This window comes from Pan troglodytes, chromosome X, assembly GCF_028858775.2.
Source record: "Pan troglodytes isolate AG18354 chromosome X, NHGRI_mPanTro3-v2.0_pri, whole genome shotgun sequence".
Lineage (NCBI taxonomy): Eukaryota > Metazoa > Chordata > Mammalia > Primates > Hominidae > Pan > Pan troglodytes.
This window is the reverse complement of record NC_072421.2, coordinates 22,024,443-22,047,908: the sequence shown is the minus strand read 5'-3', so window position 1 is coordinate 22,047,908 and position 23,466 is coordinate 22,024,443. Positions and strand designations below refer to the sequence as shown.

The 23,466-nt window shown below is 34.5% G+C and overlaps 1 protein-coding gene across 8 annotated transcripts in view; it reads right to left on the bottom strand.

Moving 5' to 3' along the window:
* Window positions 1-23,466, bottom strand: part of CNKSR2 (connector enhancer of kinase suppressor of Ras 2) — a 280,256-nt gene that overhangs the window by 212,019 nt on the left and 44,771 nt on the right. For all 8 annotated transcript variants that reach the window (XM_016943171.4, XM_016943172.4, XM_024353188.3 and 5 more), the window contains exons 2-4: window positions 15,956-16,119; window positions 9,801-10,003; window positions 1,837-1,924 (exon numbers count right to left, since the gene is read on the bottom strand). In XM_016943171.4, coding sequence (XP_016798660.1) covers window positions 1,837-1,924; window positions 9,801-10,003; window positions 15,956-16,119 — 455 coding nt within the window. The remainder of the gene's footprint in view (window positions 1-1,836; window positions 1,925-9,800; window positions 10,004-15,955; window positions 16,120-23,466) is intronic.

Below are 23,466 nucleotides of genomic sequence, written 5' to 3'. Positions count from 1 at the left end.
GAAAAACAGGGCTGAGTCTCAAATCTTCCAAGATTACAACCTTGCCCCATGTATTTTAAGCTTCACCAAAGTTTCATCTTGCAAACCAACACTTTTGTGCTTATTTCTTAACTAGTGACAATCTAATTCATCATTTTTGTGTTTGAAGTGGAGAACATAAAAATGGTACAGTAGAATAATTTTAGGTTAAGCTGATATCCATTAAGGAAGGCATCACGGCAATTATTTAAAGGCTGACAAGTAGTGTGTGGGTACCTGTCTCATTGTTCTGATTCAGTTGCTGTCAGTGTTCTAAATGAAGCTTCAGTTCTTTGTGAGAATTCTATTTAAGATTTTAAAATCAGTTTCTCTTTTTTTTTTCAAAAGTGTCATTATAACCAATCTTATGTGATGAGGAAAGTGTTGGGGACGGGGGCGGAAATCTCTTTAAAAGGCTTCAAATACAATGATCCAAACCCATCACAACTGGGAATAAGTAAAATAAATATAGCAGATTAAACAAATTCCTGCAACTGGAGGTTTTCAAAAGAAACTGACATTAACTTTCTCCTCTAATTTTAGTATTATTTTAAATGTAAGTGGCCAATATCAAGAAGCACTTTCCTTTTACTTCATAGTAGCACCACTTTGTGTTAGGAAGGGGAAAAAAGCCATTTGTGACAGTTTATTTTTAGATATTGATTATCTCATCTTGCTGCAAAGGGAATAAAAATAATTAAAGCTGAATGAAAAATAATTTGAAGCACAGCATATTTCAAAGCATAATCATCATCATAACTGTTCAGAAGAGATTTCTTGAAAGCCCGGTAATAAATGCATGCCCTAGATTTTTTTAAAAGTCTACACCTTGCTTATTCAAATTGGCCTCTTTTACTGGCAGCTTCAGTTTAATTCCTGTCTTCAAATACTTCATACAATTCCAATCAAATGCAGTGATTAGTATGTATATAATGGCTGAATTAGATGATTAGATGAACATTAACTGCTCATAAGCTATGTAATTTATTTTAAAGTATAATTTCAGTATTTGTCTAAGCTGTGTTCCTTTGGCAAACTTAAAGAGGTATTTCTTCAATGTATTTAACATTCTTTTTTGTTTTTTGATAACTCAAATTCATTTTAGAAAATAAAAATTCATTTGGAAAATAGAGAAGAGTCGAGTCTAAATAAAATCACCCATAGTTTCACCATAAAGAAATAAACACTTAACTATTTTATTTCATTATTTTACCTATTAATCCTTATTCTTCTTGCTACTACTGGTAGCAAGAGACCACAGAGCCCAGAAAAACTTGGTACTGAAAAGAGATATCATCACATAACAGTAGAAAAAGAACAGATTATTTAAGAGATAATTTACAAGCACTAATATATCATGCCTATAATTACATTTCCTCTAAAAGATATGTTTGGATATGGGATATGTTCCAGTCAATTCACCCAAGTCTCTTCCATTTCTCCTTGCCTTATACCGGACTTAATTTAAACATTTATATTAGCTGCTGGACCCTGAAGGCATCTGGTTTGGGGATCCCTGGCTTAGATAATATTTGAAGTGGAAAATCAGTTCAGGTAATTAGATCACTGTTAAAAGCTATTAGGCACATTTGTTTGTGTGTGTACAGGTCAGGTTCCTTTTATATCTTCTGGTAAGCTAACTGAGCTAAATGCACAGTCTCCCAATAAATAACTACACATTTCATTTCTTTAGAATGGTTTGTCTTTGAGAAACTTCTAAACCAGTATCTTAAAAACTCTTGGTACATAGGATACTTCCCATTGTTGGAATACGAAGTTGCTAATAAATTAACAGAAGGAAAGTTTGTCAGCTAATACCTGTTGCACAATTGTTGTTAACTCCAGGCAGAGTTGTATGACATTATTTCTTGTAACTGAATAGTCTGTCACAGCAGCAAACGGTGACCTATAAAGGGAAAAGGAAAATTGTGATTACTAGTAACAGCTTTTGAAAAGTCCCAAAATATAGTAGCCTAAAATGAGTTTATCAATAATATGAAATAAATTGTTCTGAAATTTCCATACTGATAAAAATATTCAGGACTTATTTTAAGGAAAGGTTTGAAAGAAATGATTGGAAGAAAATTAAATTCAGGAAATATAATGTTTGCTTTCTACCAAATTTCTCTCTTTTTAAAGTTCTTAATTATTTAAGTTCTTTGGTTCTTACAAGGTATCTTCACTACATCTAAAACAAAAAAGGAATACTTTAGGCAAAGATAACATGTTAGTTTATTTTCAAAAGAACCTAAGATTCTGAGTACAGTATCTACTTAGAATATTCACAATCAAGAGCTAGTAATAACAACTGCTAAGGTTTACCGAGGGCTCACTATGTGCCAGTTACTATTCTAAATGCTTTACCTGTATTAGGTAATTTAATCTTCACAACTATTATGAGATAGGCACTATTATTATTCTCATTTTACAGAGGAGAAGCATAAGGTAGAGAAAGATTAAGTGACTTATCTAAGGTCACACAACTAGTAAATGGTGGACCTGTATACTGATGTATCTTCAAGTGTTTGAAGCAACTCATTTAGTCATGTGTCTAATTCTTTTTACACATGGTTAGATTTAGTTTGGTAATATTTTGTTGAAGGTTTTAACATCTAAGTTCCTGAGAAATATTGGTCTGTAGTTTTTTTTTTGGGGGGAGGGGTATATCAGGATAATGATTGCCTCAAAAAATGATATAGGAAAAGTTCCTGCCTTTATTTTCTGGAAGAGATGGTATAGAAATGGTGTTTCTTCTTCAAATATATAAAATTCACCAATGAAATCATTTGAGCCTGCAGATTTTTTCCACACCCTGAGGCGTTTCTAGGTAATATTCACTTTCTTCAATAGTTATGGGATTATTCAGAGTATCTATTTCATTTTGGGTTGTTTTAGTACCGTTTCTCAAGGAATTGGACCATTTCATCTGAGCTGCCAAATTTATATGTGAAGTTATCTGTAATATTCGTTCATTAACCTTTACATTTTGATTGACTTCTCTATTGTTTTCAATTTTGCTAATTTCTGCTCTTATCATTAAGAGGATCTTATTGCTCTGTACTTATTTTGTTCTTATTTTTCTATTTTCTTGAGATGGGAACTTAAATGATTGATTTGAGATCTTTTCTGATATAAAGCATTCAGTGCTTCTGATATATTTACTATATATATTTCTGATATATTGTGAATATATATATTTCTGATATATACAAGCATTCAGTGCTATACACTTCCTTTTCAGCACTGCTTTAGCTGTGTGCCACAAATTATGATTTGGTCTTTTTTCATTCTGTTCAATGTATTACTTTTTATTTTCCATGAGACTTGACCGTTGGATTACTTATAAGTGTGCTATATGAGTTACCAGTTTCATTTTATTATCTGATTTCAATTCTTTTAAACTTGTTGAATTTTGTTTTATGATACAGATATGGTCTATCTTGGTGAATGTTCAATGGGTGATCAAAAGAATTTTTATTCTCCTGTTGTTGGATGAAGTGCTCTAAAAATGTCAAAACATCCTGTTCTTAGGTGGTGGTGCTCAGCTCTTCTAATCTTACTTTCTGTTTAATTTTATCTATTCTTGAGAAAGAGGAAATGAAGTCTACAACTGTGGATTTGTCTACTTCCTCTTTCATTCTGTCAGTTTTTGCTCATGCACTTTAAAGCTCTGTTGTTTGATATACACATTTTACCAGTGATTTCTGTTTCTTCTTTTTTGATTTACCTACTTATGTGCTCATCTGTTACATTTTGGTGGGCTTTGTTTTTTATCAATATGAATATTCACATATGTTCATATATGAATATTACACATTACACATTAACCCTCTGCTTTTCATATCTGTTTGTTGCAAATATTTTTCCCAGCTTGTCTTCTGTCTTATACTTTATTACGTTTTTCTTTTTTATGTAGTCAACAGTACATTCCTTTGTATTTTATTCCATTTTTAAAATACTTAGAAAGTCTTTCCACATCTAGAAATCATTTTTGCCTATATTTTTTCTAGTTTTCTTGTAAATTTATATTTTCTTCTTAGATATCTGATATATCTAAAATTTATTTTAGTGAAGAAAAATAGATAGTGCTCTATCATTATTTATTTTCCAAAGGCTTAACCAAGCGCCCCACTACAATTTATTAAATGGCCCTTTCTTTTTCTAGTGGTTTTAACATATTGTTTTCTAAATGATTCTATATACGGTCATGTGCTGCATAAAATGACGTTTTGGTCAACAACAGACCGCATATACCACAGTGGTCCCATAAGATTATAATACTGTATTCTTACTGTACCTTTTCTGGGTTTAGATATGGAACAAATACTTACCATTCTGTTACAATTGCCTATAGTATTCAGTACAGTCACATGCTGTACAGGTTTCTAGCCTAGGAGCAACAGGCTATACCATATAGTTTAGGTGTGTAGTAGGCTGTATCATCTAGGTTATGTAAGCACACTCTATGATGTTTGCACAACAACAAAATTGCCAATCCTTATCATTAGCAATGCATGACTACACCACAGTGTATTATAGGCTCTCTTTCATGAACTTATCTATTCCTACTCCAAAACCCAGTATATTTTTTCAAGATAATTTACTTAAATAAAAGGAGACATAAGAATTTAAAAAACTGAATTAGAAAAAAATGTGATTAATCAAAATTGTCAGTTAAAAAAAATTAACCTCTTTAGTTGTAAGCAGAAACCAACTGTTAAAAATCCATCCTGATGGAAGTTTTCTAACACTGGATTGTAAAGGTGGTTGTATTAGGTGTTATCAAAATTTACTAAAACCCATCAAACTGTATACTTAAAATAGGTTAATTTATAGAATATAAATTAGGCCTCAATAAAAATATTTTTTAATGAAAAATATAAGCACTTCTAGGAGAATATCATTAATTTAAAAAAATTACTTTGGGAGGCCAAGGCAGGTGGATCACGAGGTCAGGAGTTCAAGACCAGCCTGGCCAAGATGGTGAAACCCCGTCTCTTCTAAAAATACAAAAATCAGCTAGGCATGGTGACGGGTGCCTGTAATCCCAGCTACTCAGGAGACTGAGGCAGGAGAATCGCTTGAACCTGGGCGGCAGAGGTTGCAGTGAGCCGAGATCACGCCACTGCACTCTAGGCTGGGCGACAGAGTGAGACTGTCGCAAAAAAAAAAAAAAAAAAAAAACAACTACATAGAGACCATTTTTGCTGCATTGAAGCATAAAAACTGGCATTTTAAACTAAGAATTCAAAAGTGCTTCTGGCATGATTAGAAAAGAGTTTCGATTCCTAGGTTTGAAAAGGTCAGAGTCTGTTTATAAAATCTTAAAATTTCATTAAGAAGTGATGAGGTGATGCACAGCATGTTTGTTTTGTTTTGTTTTGTTTTACCATAACTACTTAAAAGAATCTCACTTGATGTTCAAATATAGAAAAGAAAAAATCTATTTGATCACTAAATGCCTATAGCAAACTGAATTCCAAGGCATGTCTTCCACTTTCCTGACCATTCATATTTTAAGTAGGACAAGCTTTTCACTCAAGATTAAATTTCAAGAAAAAATGAAAAGAAAAATCTAAACACATACCAAGGAAAACAGATTTTATTTTGTAGTGATTTAGAATTACCCTAAAGTTTTTATCTTAGAGGCAAATCATATACAACTGTACTAACAGCCATTCTTAGCCAGCAGATTTTAAGGTTGGGTATGATGATTTGGGCTGTATCTACATATAAATAAGGGTAAAAGGTCAGGTGGGGCTCCAATCTTTGTGGGTTACTAAAGATTATCACTCAGTCATGACTTAATGATCATCTATGAGAGTAAAAACGATAGATCTCTGTAGAATAACTGAACATGATCAGCATGCATGCACATGCACACACACACAAAAACAAAAACAAAAATAAAGAAACTGTTCTTAAGTCTGAAGAAATCCTCAAGCAGAGTTCAGGGTACTTACAAGAAGAACACAATAACTCTAATTAAAGGAAATTAAATTCATAGCAAGAAAGCTTTTTGATGCCAGAAAGAGAAAAAAAGATAAAATCCTTGGATCATCGATAAGTGGCTGTTACAGGAATTATCCTATTTAAATCTTAAAAATTAAGCGACTGTACTCCTTAAATCATCATATAGATAATACGATGCTTATATTTCTCTCTGGTGCAAAAGTTTAAGACCCTATAAGAAATTATTCTTTGTACATTATATCTAAACAAAAGCATTACATTTATAAAAAGGTTATTAACGATTCAGAAATCCTAAACAAATTAGAAACTAATAAGGAAAGCTAAGAGGTTAATAAGGAAAATCTGGAATGCCTTACTATTTCTCAGGTTGGCACTGCTGAAACCTTAGGGTAGTCTGTGAATAATGGTAGTGCTAATGTCACTGCTCTTCCCTTGAATAATTAGTGCTAAGTGAGAAACAATGAGCACATGAGAGAAAATAAGACCAAACAATGGATCACATTATCTGGTAGCTTTTGATGTGGTTTTCTTGGTCTCTGTAATATTTTTCCTGGTATAAAATTAATTTGTCCTTTAGTTTCTTATCATGGAAGAAGAAATTAGTTTAACAATTTTCTTACATAAGACAAAAAATTTCAGAGAAATCTTAACAAAAATTCCCTAGTACCTTAAACTCTTATGCCTTAAATATGTAAATGGTTTTCAATGATATCAAGAGATCTCACTGATCCCATCAAAACAGGATGGCCTTAAAAAGGTATTTTATAAACTCTCAGAATTGGGTATTACTGGTAAAAATGAAGGAAAAAAACTTTTACTATGAAAGGCAAAATAAACTTTGTTTAATAATAATTTTGAACATTTTTACTAATGTTACTGTACAACGTAACACTTGTAGTGATCTGTAAACTTCTGAGTATAGATCGATTTGGCAAAGCCACAGAAAACTGCAAGAAATATGAGGTGTCAAAAACAGTAGGATGTAGGTTAAAAACAGACAAGTAAACCATGCATTGAAAATAAACCGTAAAGCTACCAACTGTGATTCACCTCTGAGACTATTCCTCTGGGAAAGTCTGGTATTTCACTGAAATCAATATTTTAAATAGGAGAAAAAATGGAATTGTGTTAACCTTAGATTTTATCTTATTTAGGAAATGTAAGGAGCTGGTCTTTGAATGTGTATCTCATTTAAATGGAAGCTCCATTGAAACTGGAGTTTTTGTGAGTCATAAATATTATTTTCCTAGCACACTATTACACCCTAAACATTTAAAGGTTTTGCAATGTTATCAAAAATATTTCATTGATCCCTTTAAAATAGAATAATCTTGAAAGGTATTTTAGAAACAATTAGAATTAAATATTAATGTTAAAAATGAGAGAAAATAGTAAACTTTTACCATAAACAGTGAAATAAACATTTTCTATAAATGAAGTTCTATGTAGCAATTTCAGATACTGAGGCCCAAAACAGAAAAGTGGTAGTCTTATTTAGCTTTTGAAGAGAAATAGCAAAATGTAAATAAAGGTTTATATGCCACATCCCTTCCTCAAAATCCTCAAGAATTAGTCAGCATTCAAAATGAGGTGTAGCATGATAAAGGAACATGAAGGAAAAAATAACAGGACTTCAATGTCAGACAAAAATAAATTCAAAGTATAACTTTCTTACTAGATGAATGACTTTAGGCAAGTTATTTCACATTTCATATGTAAAATGGAGATAACAATATCTGCTCTGTGAGAATTCAATGAGCTGAGAGTATATATACTTATGTATAAAGCATCTAGTTCAGCATCTAGAATAAAATTAAAGTTTTTTTTAACCTATTCTTTCTTTTTCATTCTCCTCTTTCAAGTGACATAAAAACAAAACTGTAATAAACCCAAAACATATTGCTGTGGATACACGTTTTCTCCAAAATGTAATAAAAATTTTGTAATGCCATAAAACTTATAGCTGTTTAAAAATGAAAACAGGTGCTTATAACATCAAATTAATCCTATTTAACTGACAAAATTTTTATTCTTCATCTAAAGTATTGTATATTGAAGGAATAAACTAAAGTTAAAGATCAAATGCTTGGCAGTATTCATTTGCAGGGTTCATTTTAAATCCCTCAAATTAAAGCAAATCTGCACTGACACACTGGGTGTGTTTTTATGTGCTTTTGTAGGTGTGCATGCACATATGTGTTTTGTAGGTGATTTGGCACTTACCAAAAGCATTTTATTACATAATGAAAGTAATACCACCATAAAAAATTGATACGATAAAATCTCAAGGACTACTATAGTGTGGGAAATGTGTGATTTTATAAATAGCCATATCTGTCATCAAGAAGTAAAAACATTTTCTATTCACTCTAACAGTTTATCTATCCATCTAACAAATACTAGGGTAAAAAATATATAAATGAATTTACTAAATGCAGATATCAAGGCTGAGCAAATTTATAATTATAGGGAAAATGAGAGTAAAAGAAGATATAATTATAATCAAGGATGTGTTCTTTAAGTCTTCTGATTACTGTAAAGCCTACCAAAACAAATGTATTATATTAATAGTACTTAAGGACTAAGCCATATTTTACTTACTGACCATTCATAACTTTTGGAATGTATATATTTAAAATTCAATTAATTTAAACACTTGATAATGTGGCTTAGACAATTATGAAAATTAAATTTTAATAATGTTATAATGCAAAAGAAACATGTAGTCCATTAATTAATTATCAAAAAGCTAGTAATATATAGTTTAGTGTTTCATATTTGGATTTAGTATCATCACTTTATATTATGTATAAGTATATATAAAATTAGACAATATAAAATTAAGGAAAATTATCTCAATTTTCACCTTAAAAATACAAAAGCTTTACTTTTAATATAAGGCCTCATGTTTTTAAAATGCCAAAATGTAATACTGGCGTGTGTGTGTGTGTGTGTGTGTGTGTGTGTGTGTGTAGGAACACATATGAATATCCTACTGACAATTATTCAAGAAAGAATTCTGGTAATGTATATTATCAGAGTTTCTTATGAAAGACAAAGAGCATTTTTAAAATTTGATTATTAAGCCATTAAACGTAGTACATACCCCTTACCAAAAATTCCAAAACTGAAAGTAGAGAATTTGTTTAGTTTTTTAATAAACAGTTGTAATGTGTTTTATCATTATGTTTAACCACATACAGTATATAATTTAAATCTAACATTTTCATTTCATATTACAAGACTTTTATACTATTTTATGTGTTCCAAAACAAATGAAAGTCAACTAAACTTAAAAAAGTCTAAAAGTGTGTTTATGATATCCAAAATAGTACAATGTAATTAATAACAGAGAATGAATGAAGCGAGGCCAAGGAGACATACAAGGCATGCTATGAAGGTGTCAGTGTCTGATTACCTATTTAAAACAGTTTATAGAATCCCAATGGTCATTTCCTTAAGTACAACCAATTAATATGAATAAAGAACATCAGGACACAAAGCAGTATTATAATAAACAAAAATTTATAAATTTTATTATGACAGCCAAATAATGATTTTGCTTATAAAGCAGCAAGGTATTTTACAGTTGTCAGACTAATTATTGATTGGCTACTTAGTTGGACATCAAATTTTATAAAAGACTAATATCTATTTAATACCCCTATATTGTGGTAAATCATCATTAGACATTTATTACTTGGTACTCCTCTGCCTGTCCAATCCTTTCACAACAAAATGCAAAATAATGTTATATTCAAACTGGTGTCTGAGGAGAGGATACTTATGAAACATGCGGAAGACTTTACCTGTCCAACCAGGCAAGCAGACTCTTGGCTGCTCCAATCAGATCCACAACTGAGGTCAGAAAGTCGTTTGGCAATTTTCGGCTGGTCCTCCCATCATAATGGCCACTCCTTCTCCTTCCTGTTATAAAATTCTGCAGATTTTTGGCAGATGCATTCAACTTGTGAGAAAGGGTTTTTAGATTTTCTGTTTCCAAGCCATAATTCTGAATTATAAAAAAGAGAGAGAATATACTTAAAGTCAATTTTATTCATTCATGAAAATATTTACTGAATACTTTATTATGCACAGGCAATGGGGTAGCATTCGAGTTACAAATGAATAAGATAGGATTCCTGACCTAGCGGAGCCCACAGTTAAGTGACTATTTGGGAAGATGTCATATAAAGAAATTATAATAAAATGCGTTAAGTACTAATATGAACATGGAAAGATAAGGGCATTGTATCTTAGAACTATGCTACCCAAGAAAGCAAGATTGTAAGAAATAATAAATTTGTTTTTTAAAACCAAAACCTAAGTTTATTTACTTGTGAAATTAATTATTATCAACAATTATTTTTGAGTAGATATTCTATTAACAATACACATGGTCAGGAATGTAGGTACTAGGGATAATTCTGCTTCCCCAAAGTTAGGAAAATAAACACAACCAACAATAATAAAATGAAAAAGCAAGAAATAAATCAGGTAAATAAATCAGATAAAAAAATACGTACTCTACATAATGATGTATAAGAAGTTTCTTTTATAATATGGTATCAGGAAAAACTCTGCTTCCTCAGGGGAACTAATATACTTTCTCCTTTTTGTAATACAAATTATGAAACTAAAATTATTTTTGTTTTTGTCCTGGCTGTATTAGCTCACAACTAAATATGAAGCACACCAAAAGCAATCATAGTGACTTTTTGGTAAGTGTATTTGTTTTCTTCTTTTCTTTGTTCTCACATTTCAACTAATATTTGTTAATTCATCCTAAATATCTTATCTATTATACCTTATAGCAGAAACGGGTTATATGAGTAAGTGTAATAAGCCTTTTTACTATCTTCAAATAGAAAAAGATTGTAGGATCCCTTCAAACTTCGGGGAAAGTTTTCAAAAGTTACAATTAAAATGTAAAGCAGCTAATTGTGTGTTGTAAAACACCCCTTAAAAAGGCTGGTTAATATTATCCAAGGATAACCTTGATTAAAACACTTAGCAGCATGCACATTACTGTTGTGTGTAAAGTTAAAGTTATTACCACCTTACTTAAAATGGCAAAACCCAAAGAATGTAAGAATTTGCTTGGGCCTGGGAGGCTAAGTTTGACTTACCTTTTCACAGTTGGGGAAACTGAGGTATGGGAAGATTTCTTTTTTAACAGTTTGCTTAAAAAACTCCGTACTTGGACTAGACAGAGTTCAGAATGGAACTACAAGTCACCAGGCCATCTGTGAGCGGATATGTCTACCACATTCCTTAGCACCAATATTCTACTCCTATTCTCAGAAACATGGTAACAATAATTAAGTCAAAGTGGAAGATGAAGGGTGAAAAAGGAAAGTAAGTCATACAATGAATTAAGCTATGTTATTAAGTCAACAATCACTGGGTACCTACTTTGTATATAACATTTAGGTGTCTTTTTTTCCTATGGCAATTTAAGACAAGAGAAAACTTAGTGGAGACAAAATGAGGGGAGAGGAAGGTTTTGATGTCTAAACATTAAATACCAAGTTATGTATGTTACCACTACAGATTTAATCGTGATAAAAGTCTGCTTGTCTTTTGCTGAGAATTTACATATTTATTAAAAGAACACTTTCTTCTAAAGTTATAAATTTGTTTTCTAAAATAACATAGTATTAATATGTTAAATATTCACTGCTTAATTTGAACTGTAATATTCTTCTCTCATGTTAGAAGATTTGGCTTGGGCAAATAAAACAACATTCTATTCAAATTCTATTGCATTTAAGAATGGATTATTTGTGAAATGTGGGAGAGTTTGTCCAGCCGGTCACTACAGTATGAAAGAAATCCTCTTATGTTTATAAAAGATGCTCTCTAATGACTAGATAAGAACAATTTATAACTATACAAACTAACTGTAAATGATATTTCTTCTGTAAATGTAATTGTAAATGAAAATACTGAAAAGCAAAGTATTTTCAGAAGTTTTCCCTGCGTTAAAGCATTTTTCTAAAGTAAAAAATGATTGTATTTTTCATTTTTGTGTATAAATGAGTTTAATAAGAAAACATTTGTTTGCCAAAAAATTATAGTAATCTCTTAGAGAAGTTCAAATTATAACAATTTATTAGCGAGAAACCTACTCAATCAACTTGGTAACTGATATTTCACTCTGTAGCTATTAGCCTCCATAAAAGATTATTTTAAATTGTTTCTATATAACACTAGCATCTCAAATGATTTATTAGGAAAGGTAAAATAATATTAATCTTCTTATAAATAAAAATCCAAAGGCAAAGTAAAAATATTCCAGAGTCTTCAAAATTTAAGAAAGTAAAATTATTATTTTTCATATGACTCAAGAATTAGGGAATATAATAATCATCCGGACAAAACCTGGAAGGATACTCTCAGAGGTTCTAACTTGGAAACCTCCTAAAAATATATTATGCAGAATAGAGGTGAAAAATGTAGAGGACAGAGAAATGCAGAGGCAAAAAGAATCTTTAAAAGATATGTAGCAGAGGATGGGGAAGGAAATTGTTAAAACTTGTTCTAGTTAATGAACATAACTACACTGATAATCTAAAAACATGTTTTAAAAATTTAGAAGAGTATAATAGGTAAGAAGCTCATCTGTATGTAACCAGATTTATGTGCTACTATTTTAACAAAAGAGATTAATTGATCTCTCAAGTTAACTTTTTAATTTTTAAAATTTATTTTATCTTATTTTTTTGATACAGGGTCTCGTTCTGTCACCCAGGCTGGAGTGCAGTGGCATTATCACAGCTCACTGCAGCCTGGACTTCCTGGGTTCAAGCGATCCTTCCACCTCAGCCTTCTAAGTACCTGGTACTACAGGTGTATGCCAGCATACCTGGCTAATTTTTAAATTTTTTGTAGAGATGTGGTCTTGCTACATTGCCCAGGCTGGTCTTGAACTCCTAGGCTCAAGTGATCTGCCCTCCTCAGGCTCCCAAAGTGCTGGAATTACAGGCATGCCACCATGCCCAGCCTCAGGTTAATTTTTATAATTACAATTCTCAATTACTACCAATACAGATACCTTCTGGCTATTTCTTTCATGTAAGTGGATGGTTTGTTGTGACATGGTAAGTCACCAGTAAATCACACACCCTTACCTACCATTTAAAGAACTGGCAAGTAAATCAAGCACCTTTTGTGTTAGGCCAGGGGTACGGAGGGCACTGCCTCAACTTTTTAAAAATGCAGGTTTATTCACCACACATTTGCTTTTTATTGGATATGCACAGCAAAACTTGGTATTACTATTAGTATAAAAAGGACTACCTCAAGAAAACAAAAACTTATACATGAAATGTACTTAGCTGCTGTGTTTGTCATATATGTTACTTATTTGTTCATATACTTGGCCATTACCATGTGCCAGAACCAGTAATGACTTAGAACTGATTCAACACAGCCATTTAAGTCTTAATGAATTTATGCTAAGTTCATATCAGCCTTCTCTTTCAATCATATGCATGCAAAAGCATTTGAAAGAAATAAAGAAATGTATTTAACATTTTAGAAAAATAAGGTCAGCTATATCCTCACTAGTGGTAAATTTTCACTAACCACTTAACTAGAAATACTTAATATTGGCAACAACAGATTTTACAATGTCAATGCCATTTTATTCAGAGTTCTTAATTTGAATGCATCGTGTAGCACCTTTTTAGCTTTATAATACATTGCTTTATAAATATGAGTGAGTCCTAAAAGGCTTGCTTCAATGAATTTTTTTGGAAAATAAATTATTTTAAGATGAATGAACCAAGCAATTATGTTGCAAAGAAACAAATCCCAGCAATTGCAAACATCAAATCTTTCATGCAAAATGCCTGAAATTATAAGTACATGAAAAATGAAATGAAAACTGTTCTTATCCTGTCATAAATGATTTATTTACAGTTCCTAATAAAAAGTGTATTGTCAGAACACAAATTAAGGACCATACGTTAAGCTATATATATATTTTTATTTACATTTTTACTCTTTCAGTTAATATCTTTGCTCTCTATTAAAGCATACTAAATTATAGCTTAATAGCTTGAAATATTATTACACCTCCAAATCATGAACAGCTTACTTCTTTCTAGAATAACATGATGCAAACAATATATCTGATGCTTAATAAATATATGTTGCATGAATAAACAAGTGACTAAATAAACCTTTGATTCTCATCAGCTGCCATAAACATTTATTCACATAAGGAATAACTTCAAGACAAGGTAGACGAAAATATAGTATAGCTTAAAGAAACAAAAGGAATCTGCTAATTTTTCTATGTCTTCCTTTATATGAGGAACAGAAACTTCAAAGTCAAAGGCTATGCAGGTAAGAGAAAAATTATGCTTCTCTGAAGAAAGACAGAGAGTTTAATTCAGTAAGATAACATTAATTTAACATCTTTTATGAGCTAAGCACTGGGCAGAAAGCTGAATAAAAAATATGAACTAAACAAAGGTGTCTTCCTTTGAGGAGCCCAACATGAATTAAAGGATAAAAGAACCTAAGCAAAGAATTGTAATACAAGGTGTTAAGTTACCTTTTTTCCCATCACTTCCCATTCTGCACAAGCTAAATGAAAATTCTCAATTTTCTCTGAATATTCCATATTCTTTCACAATTCTGTCTTTACACATGATATTTCTTCCGCCTAGATAACTTTTCTCCAACTTTTTGTCTGGCAAACATCTCATCATCCTGCAAGACCAAATGCATATCTTACCTACACTTCCTGAATCCCTCAGAAGTGTTCATTTCCTTCTACACTCCCGTGGAATTTTCTTTAAATCTATGTTGTCTTCTGATGGCTATTGTCTTTCTTAATGGACTGTATATATTTCAGGAGTACAGACTGTCTTTTTCATCTTTGCATTCCCCGTGATAGCACTGTTTGAGCATGAATATGTAATTGTTGAAAAAGAAATGAATACAGTAGACATAAGGAAAATGTAGAAAGGCCAGTAAAGATCAGAGAGACAAGACTTAGCAGGGTAAACGGAAATTCAAAGAGTAGTTGGGGATAGAGGGGAAGGAGGTAAAGATATAGTCCCAATAGCACAACTTCCTGGACTAGTCAACTCAGCTTGTTGATAAGGAATCTCACCTCCTGATTTCATAATGGTATGTAGAAGAAAATTAGAATTCACTACCCAGAAATTTGCTTTATATTCCCCAGAAAGCATCTGTTGCATAAACTGAAATACATCTGTACTTCTGACTTGTTGATGTATATCCACTACATTAGGAAGGGGTAAGAAGGAAGTTTAACATTTGACCTCTTTGGGGACTGCGACTAAGGAATTGCTGAATAAACAGAAAAAAAAATGGTGTTTAAATTTATTTTCCGCATTAACTTCCAGAAGAGCTCAATCACATAATGAACTATCCAAATGACATGACTTAAACCTGGTGCTTAAACCCAGAACTGTACAGGGATTAAAGCTCAGCATCTGAAAGGACTCACCACAGCTACATGGTTCAAACTTAGAAGTGGTCTAGACATCTATTTCTGATGCCATCCTTTTAAGTAGGTTTAGGTCGGCAGAGCCTTGTTCATGGGTCAAACTTCAAACGTCTACACTGTATGTATGTAACACTGTCAATCAATATTCTTTCCTTTCTCAACTGGCAGTGTGAGAGCCTAGCACATGAGTGGTTCATCTATGAAGAGTCCTGCTTATGAGACATACACTCTGGACTTAAGGTTCTGATATACCCAAGTCTTACTGTTATAAAAGATGTTACAAACAGGGAACTGTTATTTGGCACTAATATAACAAATTTAAGGAAGGAAGAAAATATCAGGTCCAGCTGGTTGAGAATCAGGGTTTTTTTCTTCTATTTGCATTTCAATTATCAAAAGAAGAGAAGAAAAAAGGGAAAAGCAACAAAAGAAGAAAAAGAGAAGTTTCCCTCTTCACCAGTTTTATGTCCTTACCAATGCACACAGAAGGTCAACTGCTTCCAAGATCAGTTCCTGATGGCCAATGCGGCTGACCCCCAGATCTTCTAGCTCCTGATGTGTAATGCGCAGCAGCTGGTCCCCACTGATCTTCTCCCTCTCGAAGTTCTTAATATACTGCTGCAAACAGTCATCAAGACCTACAAAATAAAAGTATGAAAGACCAGAATGAAAACATGGTCAAACCAAATAAATGTGAAGGGTGGGTTAGAAGCAAGCATTAATGCTACCATGTCACAAATTAAGTCCATTTTAACTCTGAACTAGCCAAATCCTTCGCCCTTTCTTAACCTACATATGGGCTACAGTGAAAAAGAAAATCACTTCATCATACTCATAGTTGTTAGGTACCTAGTTGAATTTTCCTCAGCACGTACTGGAAATCTTTATCTTTCTTCTGTGCAGTTCTCCTTGCTGACTATTTCATAAAGTATGCCAACAGGCAGGTTCCCCTATTTTCAAATTTATCTGCATCAAATTCTTACTTTCTTACTTAAACTCCACTTCAGAGGAAGAGGTATCCTTCCTATTTAAAGCTAATCTATCTTTCTGTACTCTGTAGTCCCATCTTCTGCCACCTTAACACGACTTCAATAACTAAAAAATTAAATTCTCTCTTTGTTTCAACTATTGCCTATTGACTCATTCTATGTTCAAATCTCTGCCATCTTAAAATAAAACACAAAATCCTTTATTTGATTTCGTTGATCATGTGTGCTCCCCACTAGTCTGTCACCCTCTTTGGATTCAAGCCCTTACCCTTATTTCCTCACCTGTGATGCACTCCTTAATCCATTATCATTTGGATTTTACTCAAATCCAAAAGTAGAAATCAGGATTACCCAGGGCAATTCATAAGTGATTGGCTAGGCTATAGATTGAGTCGGTTTCAATCACCTGTGAAGTGGCCTGATACAAATGATGAACTGGACTAATAAAACTAACGCTCTAGAAATTTAAGTAAAGAATACCAAGAAAATAAGGCAATTAGCTGAAACTAAGAGGTCCTCATTATGTCAAGGAGGGAGACCAGAGGCTATAAGGGGCTACATTCCAGCTGAAGTTATGGAGGAGCAGAAATTATAAGAGAATAGAAAAAACAGAGATGAAATTAGAAAAGATGTGCAAAAGGAAGTCAAGTTTCCAAACAGAGAGATTATGTAGCCATTGAGAAAGAAAATGAGTCAGTCCTAAAAGCAGTGTGATTCCTGACAGGGTCTAGTATAAGGCCACAGATGTCTTTACTATAGTCTCAAAATTCCTTAAAGTAACTAGAATTACTTTGTAGCCTCCCTATACAATCTTCTTTTTCTTTCATTCTCCATTAGTATGTGTATACTGATGAGGGCTGAAATGTTCTCACTGGATATAGCAATGTGAAAGTCACTAGTGATATTCCTGAGAGTTGTTTTCACAGTGATGGCAATAAGCCAGCATCGAATGGGTTGAGGAGTCTTCAAAGCAGTCAGGCTACGTAAGAGAAGAGAAAAATAAGAGGATATCTAGAGAATATGGGATTGAGAGAGAGAGTCTGTTTTTCTTTCTTAAAGACGTTAGAGACTTGAAGATATTTAAATGTGGATAAGAACTGTATATCTCTATTGAAAAAGGAGGGAAGGAGGAGAAGATGGGTGTAGATGCAGGTGGATTTATAGCCTGTGAGTAAGATGAGAGACTCCCTGCCTAATAACTATAAGACAACATTATGGATCTGTGTGAGAGTTCACTGAGTTATTTGTAAATAAAATAAACATGTAAATTGACACTATTACAAATATGTGCTGAATATCTAAATGGAGTTGGTAGTAATTACAGTGTCACAGAGCTAAACAGGATTTATATTTTAAAAGGAAGACTCTAAAGTCAGGAACAAGGGGAAAAATGAAGGAATTATTTGTCAGACACTGCTGTGAACGCTGGAGATAAAAGGGTAAATAAGACACAGACCTCAAGGAATGCAGTACTTGTATTAGGTATTATTTGTAACCTAGAGATGACTTAAAGTATACAAGAGGATTTCATAGGTTATATCCAAATACCATACTATTTTATATAAGGGACATGAGCATTTGCAGAGTTTGGTATCTGTGGGGGTTCCTGGCACCAATCTCCCTCAACTGTATAGGGTGAAAGGTATAGTGGTCCATACAACTTGAGGGTTGGCCAGACAAAGGGGCATCTAAGAATGAAAACAAAAATGGATCAGAGAGGACAAGGTAATAATAAGAAAGGCATGACAGACAAGTGTTAAATGCAACACAGCATTCTAGTAAGATAAGGACTAAAGCACTCTGAGAATTAAGAGATTATCAATGATTTTAGCCAGAACAGTATTAGAATAATGCAAAGAGAAGCCAGACAGACTACGGGATTGAGCAGTGACTGGGAAATGAGAAAGTGAAGGCCTTGCATGTAGAATATTCCTTTAGAAGATTATAGGATAATGGTGAGGATGGGAAGTAAACAGAGAGATGCCAAGTCGTGTCAAAGAGACTGCTGTTATACCAATTTCAGAAGTGAAGAAATTAAAGCTCAGTGAGATTAGGTAATTCTCTAAGTGTACACAGTAAGTAACTCACAGGCAAACCAATAATTAAAACCTGGTCCCAGAGGATCCAAAATCAAACCTAATTTGACTATATCGGACCATCTCAAGACTGAAAAAACACATCTCAACAATAAAGTGGATTCATACCCTTGCAAAAATAAATGGGTAAAGAGAGATAGAAACATACAGTTATTAAAATGAAAAAGAATAACATACAACAGTGGCTAATGAAATCACACTCTTCTAGACCTACCAGAAAAAAAAAATTAAAACTACCAAGGACTAAAGTCCATGCTAGCATACTCTTGATGAATTCAATACTGTGTAGAGTACCCAGATGGCATTCAATCTGAAGTCGCATTTGAATGAATGAAAGGGGAAACATTGCAAATAGTTTTTAGATACCAATATAATACATGTTGACCTGAGAAACCCCTGTTCTTTATGTTCTTCAAAGGCATCCTTAACAGTCGTCCTCCTACAAGCAAGTAGTCGCTCTATAACAAGTAGCATATGATTTGTTTTCACAAGGATTCTCAAGAAAACCAAATAAAATTTTAAAAGGAAGGATAATTTTCTTCTGGGACTGTTCTCATTTACTCTGTCCTAACTTATTTTGAAAAAGGCTACACTTTCAATAGTTTTATATCAATTCTATATAGAAGAATTGATGTTGAATAATAGTAATACCTTCTATTATTTATGAACTGTATATCATTATCTTGATTTTACAGATAAGAAAATTTAAATTTAGGGACCATGCTTGGGATCCAACAGCTTATAAATGGTAAGGCAAGGTCTAAACCCAAGTCCATTTGCCTCTAAATCCATGCTCTTAAAGACTATGCAGAATTAGGAGTGAGGGAGGAATGGAAAGGATGGTTTCCAAACCTCTAGACTGTTTGTTTGTACCATACCAAAAGTCATTATACCAAAAATGTTTTTGTATTTTCCATTAAAACTTTAAGGTCTTTGTTTAATATATATTTATTTAAATTATGCTTTGCATCAAAAGGCATTTAAGTATATTGTTTACACACATACAATTCAGGAGGGCAATACAAATTCAAAGTAGATGAGGAAAATATGGTTAGTCATAAAGTGGGAGCCAGAATAATGAAAATATTAAAAATTCATACAAATGAAAAACATTAATAGTTTAAAACATTCATTAGATAACAGCAAGCCAGTTTCTCGGAGAAGCCCATCCAGTCTTTTCTTAAATTGATACATAATAACTGTATATACTTATGAGATACATGTGATATTCTGATACATTATACAAAGTATAATGATAAAAACAGGGTAATTGGAATATCCATCACCTCAAACATGCCCATCCATTTTTGACACTAAAGTCAGCAAAAAGGATTTCTTGTGGGAAGAAATCCTTGTGTAATGTAATAAACAACACCTTCAATAAACTCTTTTGATAAACACAACTATAAGTTCCCATTGGACTGTTTCTTACAGCAAAGCTGAAAATACATTTAAAAAATTACATTGTATTGTAGACCAAATAATAACTGGTTATCATGAAGATAGAAACATGTTTATCTTTGCTGACTTTAAGGATGTTACAGTCTATCAACAGGGTTTATAATTCCAGGGAGAAAATAAGTACGTAAGTGAAAACAGGCCCCCACAGTAGGAAAGAGCATCAGGGGCAGGGATGTGCAGGGGGAGAAGACCAGGAAGAGATTGACAGCTGAGGCCAAGATTTAGCCACGGTGAAGGTTAGGAAATTTCTTGAAGGCACAGGAAAGAAGGTCCGGGGTGACTGAGGGAAACCCATGCAGTAGCTGCTGATCCTGCTGGACCTATGGCTGGGCACCATGGGATTAGGCGGGGCTGAGCTCCTAAGGGCCTAGCAGCAGGGCCTGCAGGTACCCTGGGGAAATTCCATAAGCATCCACTTATGCAGTGAGCCTTCAGGGAGACCAATATGAGCAGTGCTATGGATACACTCTCCCCAGCAGGGAACTTTGTGGGGCTAGAATTTAAGCTCCAGTATATAAATTTCTGCAAGAAGAATCCTGAGTGCAAAGTCAAGTCCAGTGGAAAGAAGCAGAAATGCCTGGCCTACATCAAACTTGAGGATGAAGTTTTGGGCCAGATGGTCCATTGCCCCATACAGATGCAGGATTGACAGGAGCCTGAAAAGCACCAGGAGATCCAGTGCAGTAGAGTGGAGCAAGGCAGCCATGACCCTCACAGCTACTACTTCCCTGGACAATTTGCCTTCTTTTCAAGGCCCTGCTCCCCAGCACAGAACCCTGGACTGAATTTTATCATGCTCCCCAGACAGCTGCACGTGGTAACCAGTGGAATACCCTGCCCTCCTAGTGATGATCCCATTATATCCCGAGCTAATAAAACTACTCTCCAAGAAACAAAGAAAAAAATAAAAATAAAATTAAAAAAAGATTACCATAGAATTCAGCAATTCCACTTCAGGCTATATACCCAAACAAAATGAAAGCAGATATTTGAAGAGATAGTTGTACACCTATGTTCATAAAAGCATTATTCACAATAGGCGAGAGGTGGAAGCAACCCAAGTGTCCACTGATGTATAAGTAGATAAAGAAAATGTTGGAGGAGGTGGAGCAAGATGGTAGAACAGAAGGCTCCACCAAGTGCCTTCCCTAGCCCCCCGCAAGGACACCAATTTAATAATTATCTACACAAAAAAGCACCCTCATAGGAACCAAACATCAGGTGAGCACTCACAGTACCCGGTTTTAACTTCGCATCACTGAAAAAGGCACTGAAAACCTTAAAAAAAAAAAACCATCTTAAATCAGTGATGCCACACCTTCCTGAAGCCCAGGCAGTGGTAGCGTGGTGACTAGAGTGTTTCTTTGTGCTGGAGGGAGAGCACAGCAATTTGTGAGGCATTGAACTTGCTGCTGTCCTGATAGAGCAGAAAGGAAAACAAGACCAAACTCAGCTGATGCCCACCCACAGAGGGAGCATTTAAACCAGCCCTAGCCAGAGCGGAATCATCAATCCTGGCAGTTGGAACCTGAGTTCCCACAAACCTGGACACCATGGGCTAAAGTGCTATGAGGATTTAAATAAATAAACTTGAAACACAGTCTAGGCCACAAGGACTGCAAATCCTAGGAGAGTTCTAATGCTGAACAGGGCCCAGAGACAGTGGATAGGGGTGACACACAACATACTAAAACACCAGCCAGGGTGGCCAAGAGAGTGCTGGTATTATCCCTTCCCTAACCCCAGGCTTTACAGCTCATGGCTCCAAAAGAGACTCCTTCCTTCCGCTTGAGGAGAAAACAGGGAAAACTTTATCTTGCATCTTGGATACTAGCTTAGCCACGGCAGGATAGGGCACTGGTCAGAGTCATGAGGGCCCCTTTCCAGGCCCAAGCTCCTGGATGACATTCCTAGACATACCCTGGTCCAGAAGGGAATGACCCCATCCTGGCACCATTCATCACCAGCTAAGTGAAGAGCCCTTGGGCCCTGAAAAAGCAGCAATGATACCCAAGTACTAAATCAAGGGCCCTGTGTGAGACTGTGAGACTTGTTGGCTTCAGGTGAGACCCAGCACATCTGGAGCTGCGGTTGACTACGGGGCACAATTCCTTCTGCTTCAAAAAAGCAGAAGAAAAATGAAAGGGGACTTTGTCTTGTACCTTAGGTACCAGCTCATGCATAGGGGGCTAGAGAACAAAGCAGGTTCTTGGGGTCCACAATTCTAGGACTTGGCTCTTGGATGGATGGCATTTCTGGACCTGCCCTGGGCCAGAGGGGAGCCCACTGTCCTTGAAGGGTGAGGCCCAGGCCAGGCAGCATTCGCTACAAGCTGATTGAAGAGACCTCAGGCCTTAAGGAAACAGCAGTGGTAGTTTGGCACTACTTACCATGGTTTTGTGGTGACAGTGGCCATGGGGTGGGGATCCTCTGCCTTTGGAAAGGGGAGAGAAGAGTGGGAAGAACTACATCTTGTGGTTTGAGTGTCAGATCAGCCACAGTACAACAGAACACCAGGTGCACTTCTAAGGTTTTAAATGCTGGTCCCTGGCTCCCAGACAGCACCTCTGGACCCACCCAGGGCCTGGGGGAAATTGCTGCCCTGAAGGGAAGAACACAAGCCCATTGGCTTTGGCATTTGCTGACTGTAGAGCCTCAGGGTCTTGAGAGAACATAAGCAGTAGCCAGGGAGGGGTTAAAGCAGGACTTGAGCAAGATGTAGTGCTGTGTTGGCTTCAGGTATGACCCAGCACAGTCATGGTGGTGGTGGCCACAAGGGTGCTTGTCTCACTCCACCCACAGCTTCAGGTGGCTCACAACAGAGTGAGAGACTGTTTATTTGGGAGACAGTAAGGGAAGAGAACAAAAGTCTCTGCCAGGTAATCCAGAGAATTATCCCAGATCTTGTCCAAGATCATCAAGGAGGTCTCTATGAGTCTGTAAGAAGCACAGCATCACTGGGCTTGGGGTGCTCCCTGAGGCAGATACAGCTTAGATCATAACACCTAAGTCCTTTTGAATATCTGGAATGCCTTCCCAAGAAGGATGGGTACAAACAAGTCTTGGCTGCAAAAACTCTAATAAATTCCTAACTTTTCAATGCCCAGCAACAGATAAACATCTACAAGTATTAGGACAATTCAGGAAAACATAACCTCATCAAATGAACGAAATAAGGCACCAGGTACCAATCCTGGAAAAACAAAAGATATGTGACATTTCAGGTAGAGAATTCAAAATAGCTATTTTGAGGAAACTTAAAGAAATTTCAAGATAACACAGAGAAGGAATTCAGAATTCTATCAGATAAATTTAACAAAGAGATTGAAATAATTTAAAAGAATCAAGCAGAAATACTGGAGCTGAAAAATGCAATTGTCATACTGAAAAATGCATCAGAGTCTTTTAACAGCAGATTTGATCAAGCAGAACAAAGAAT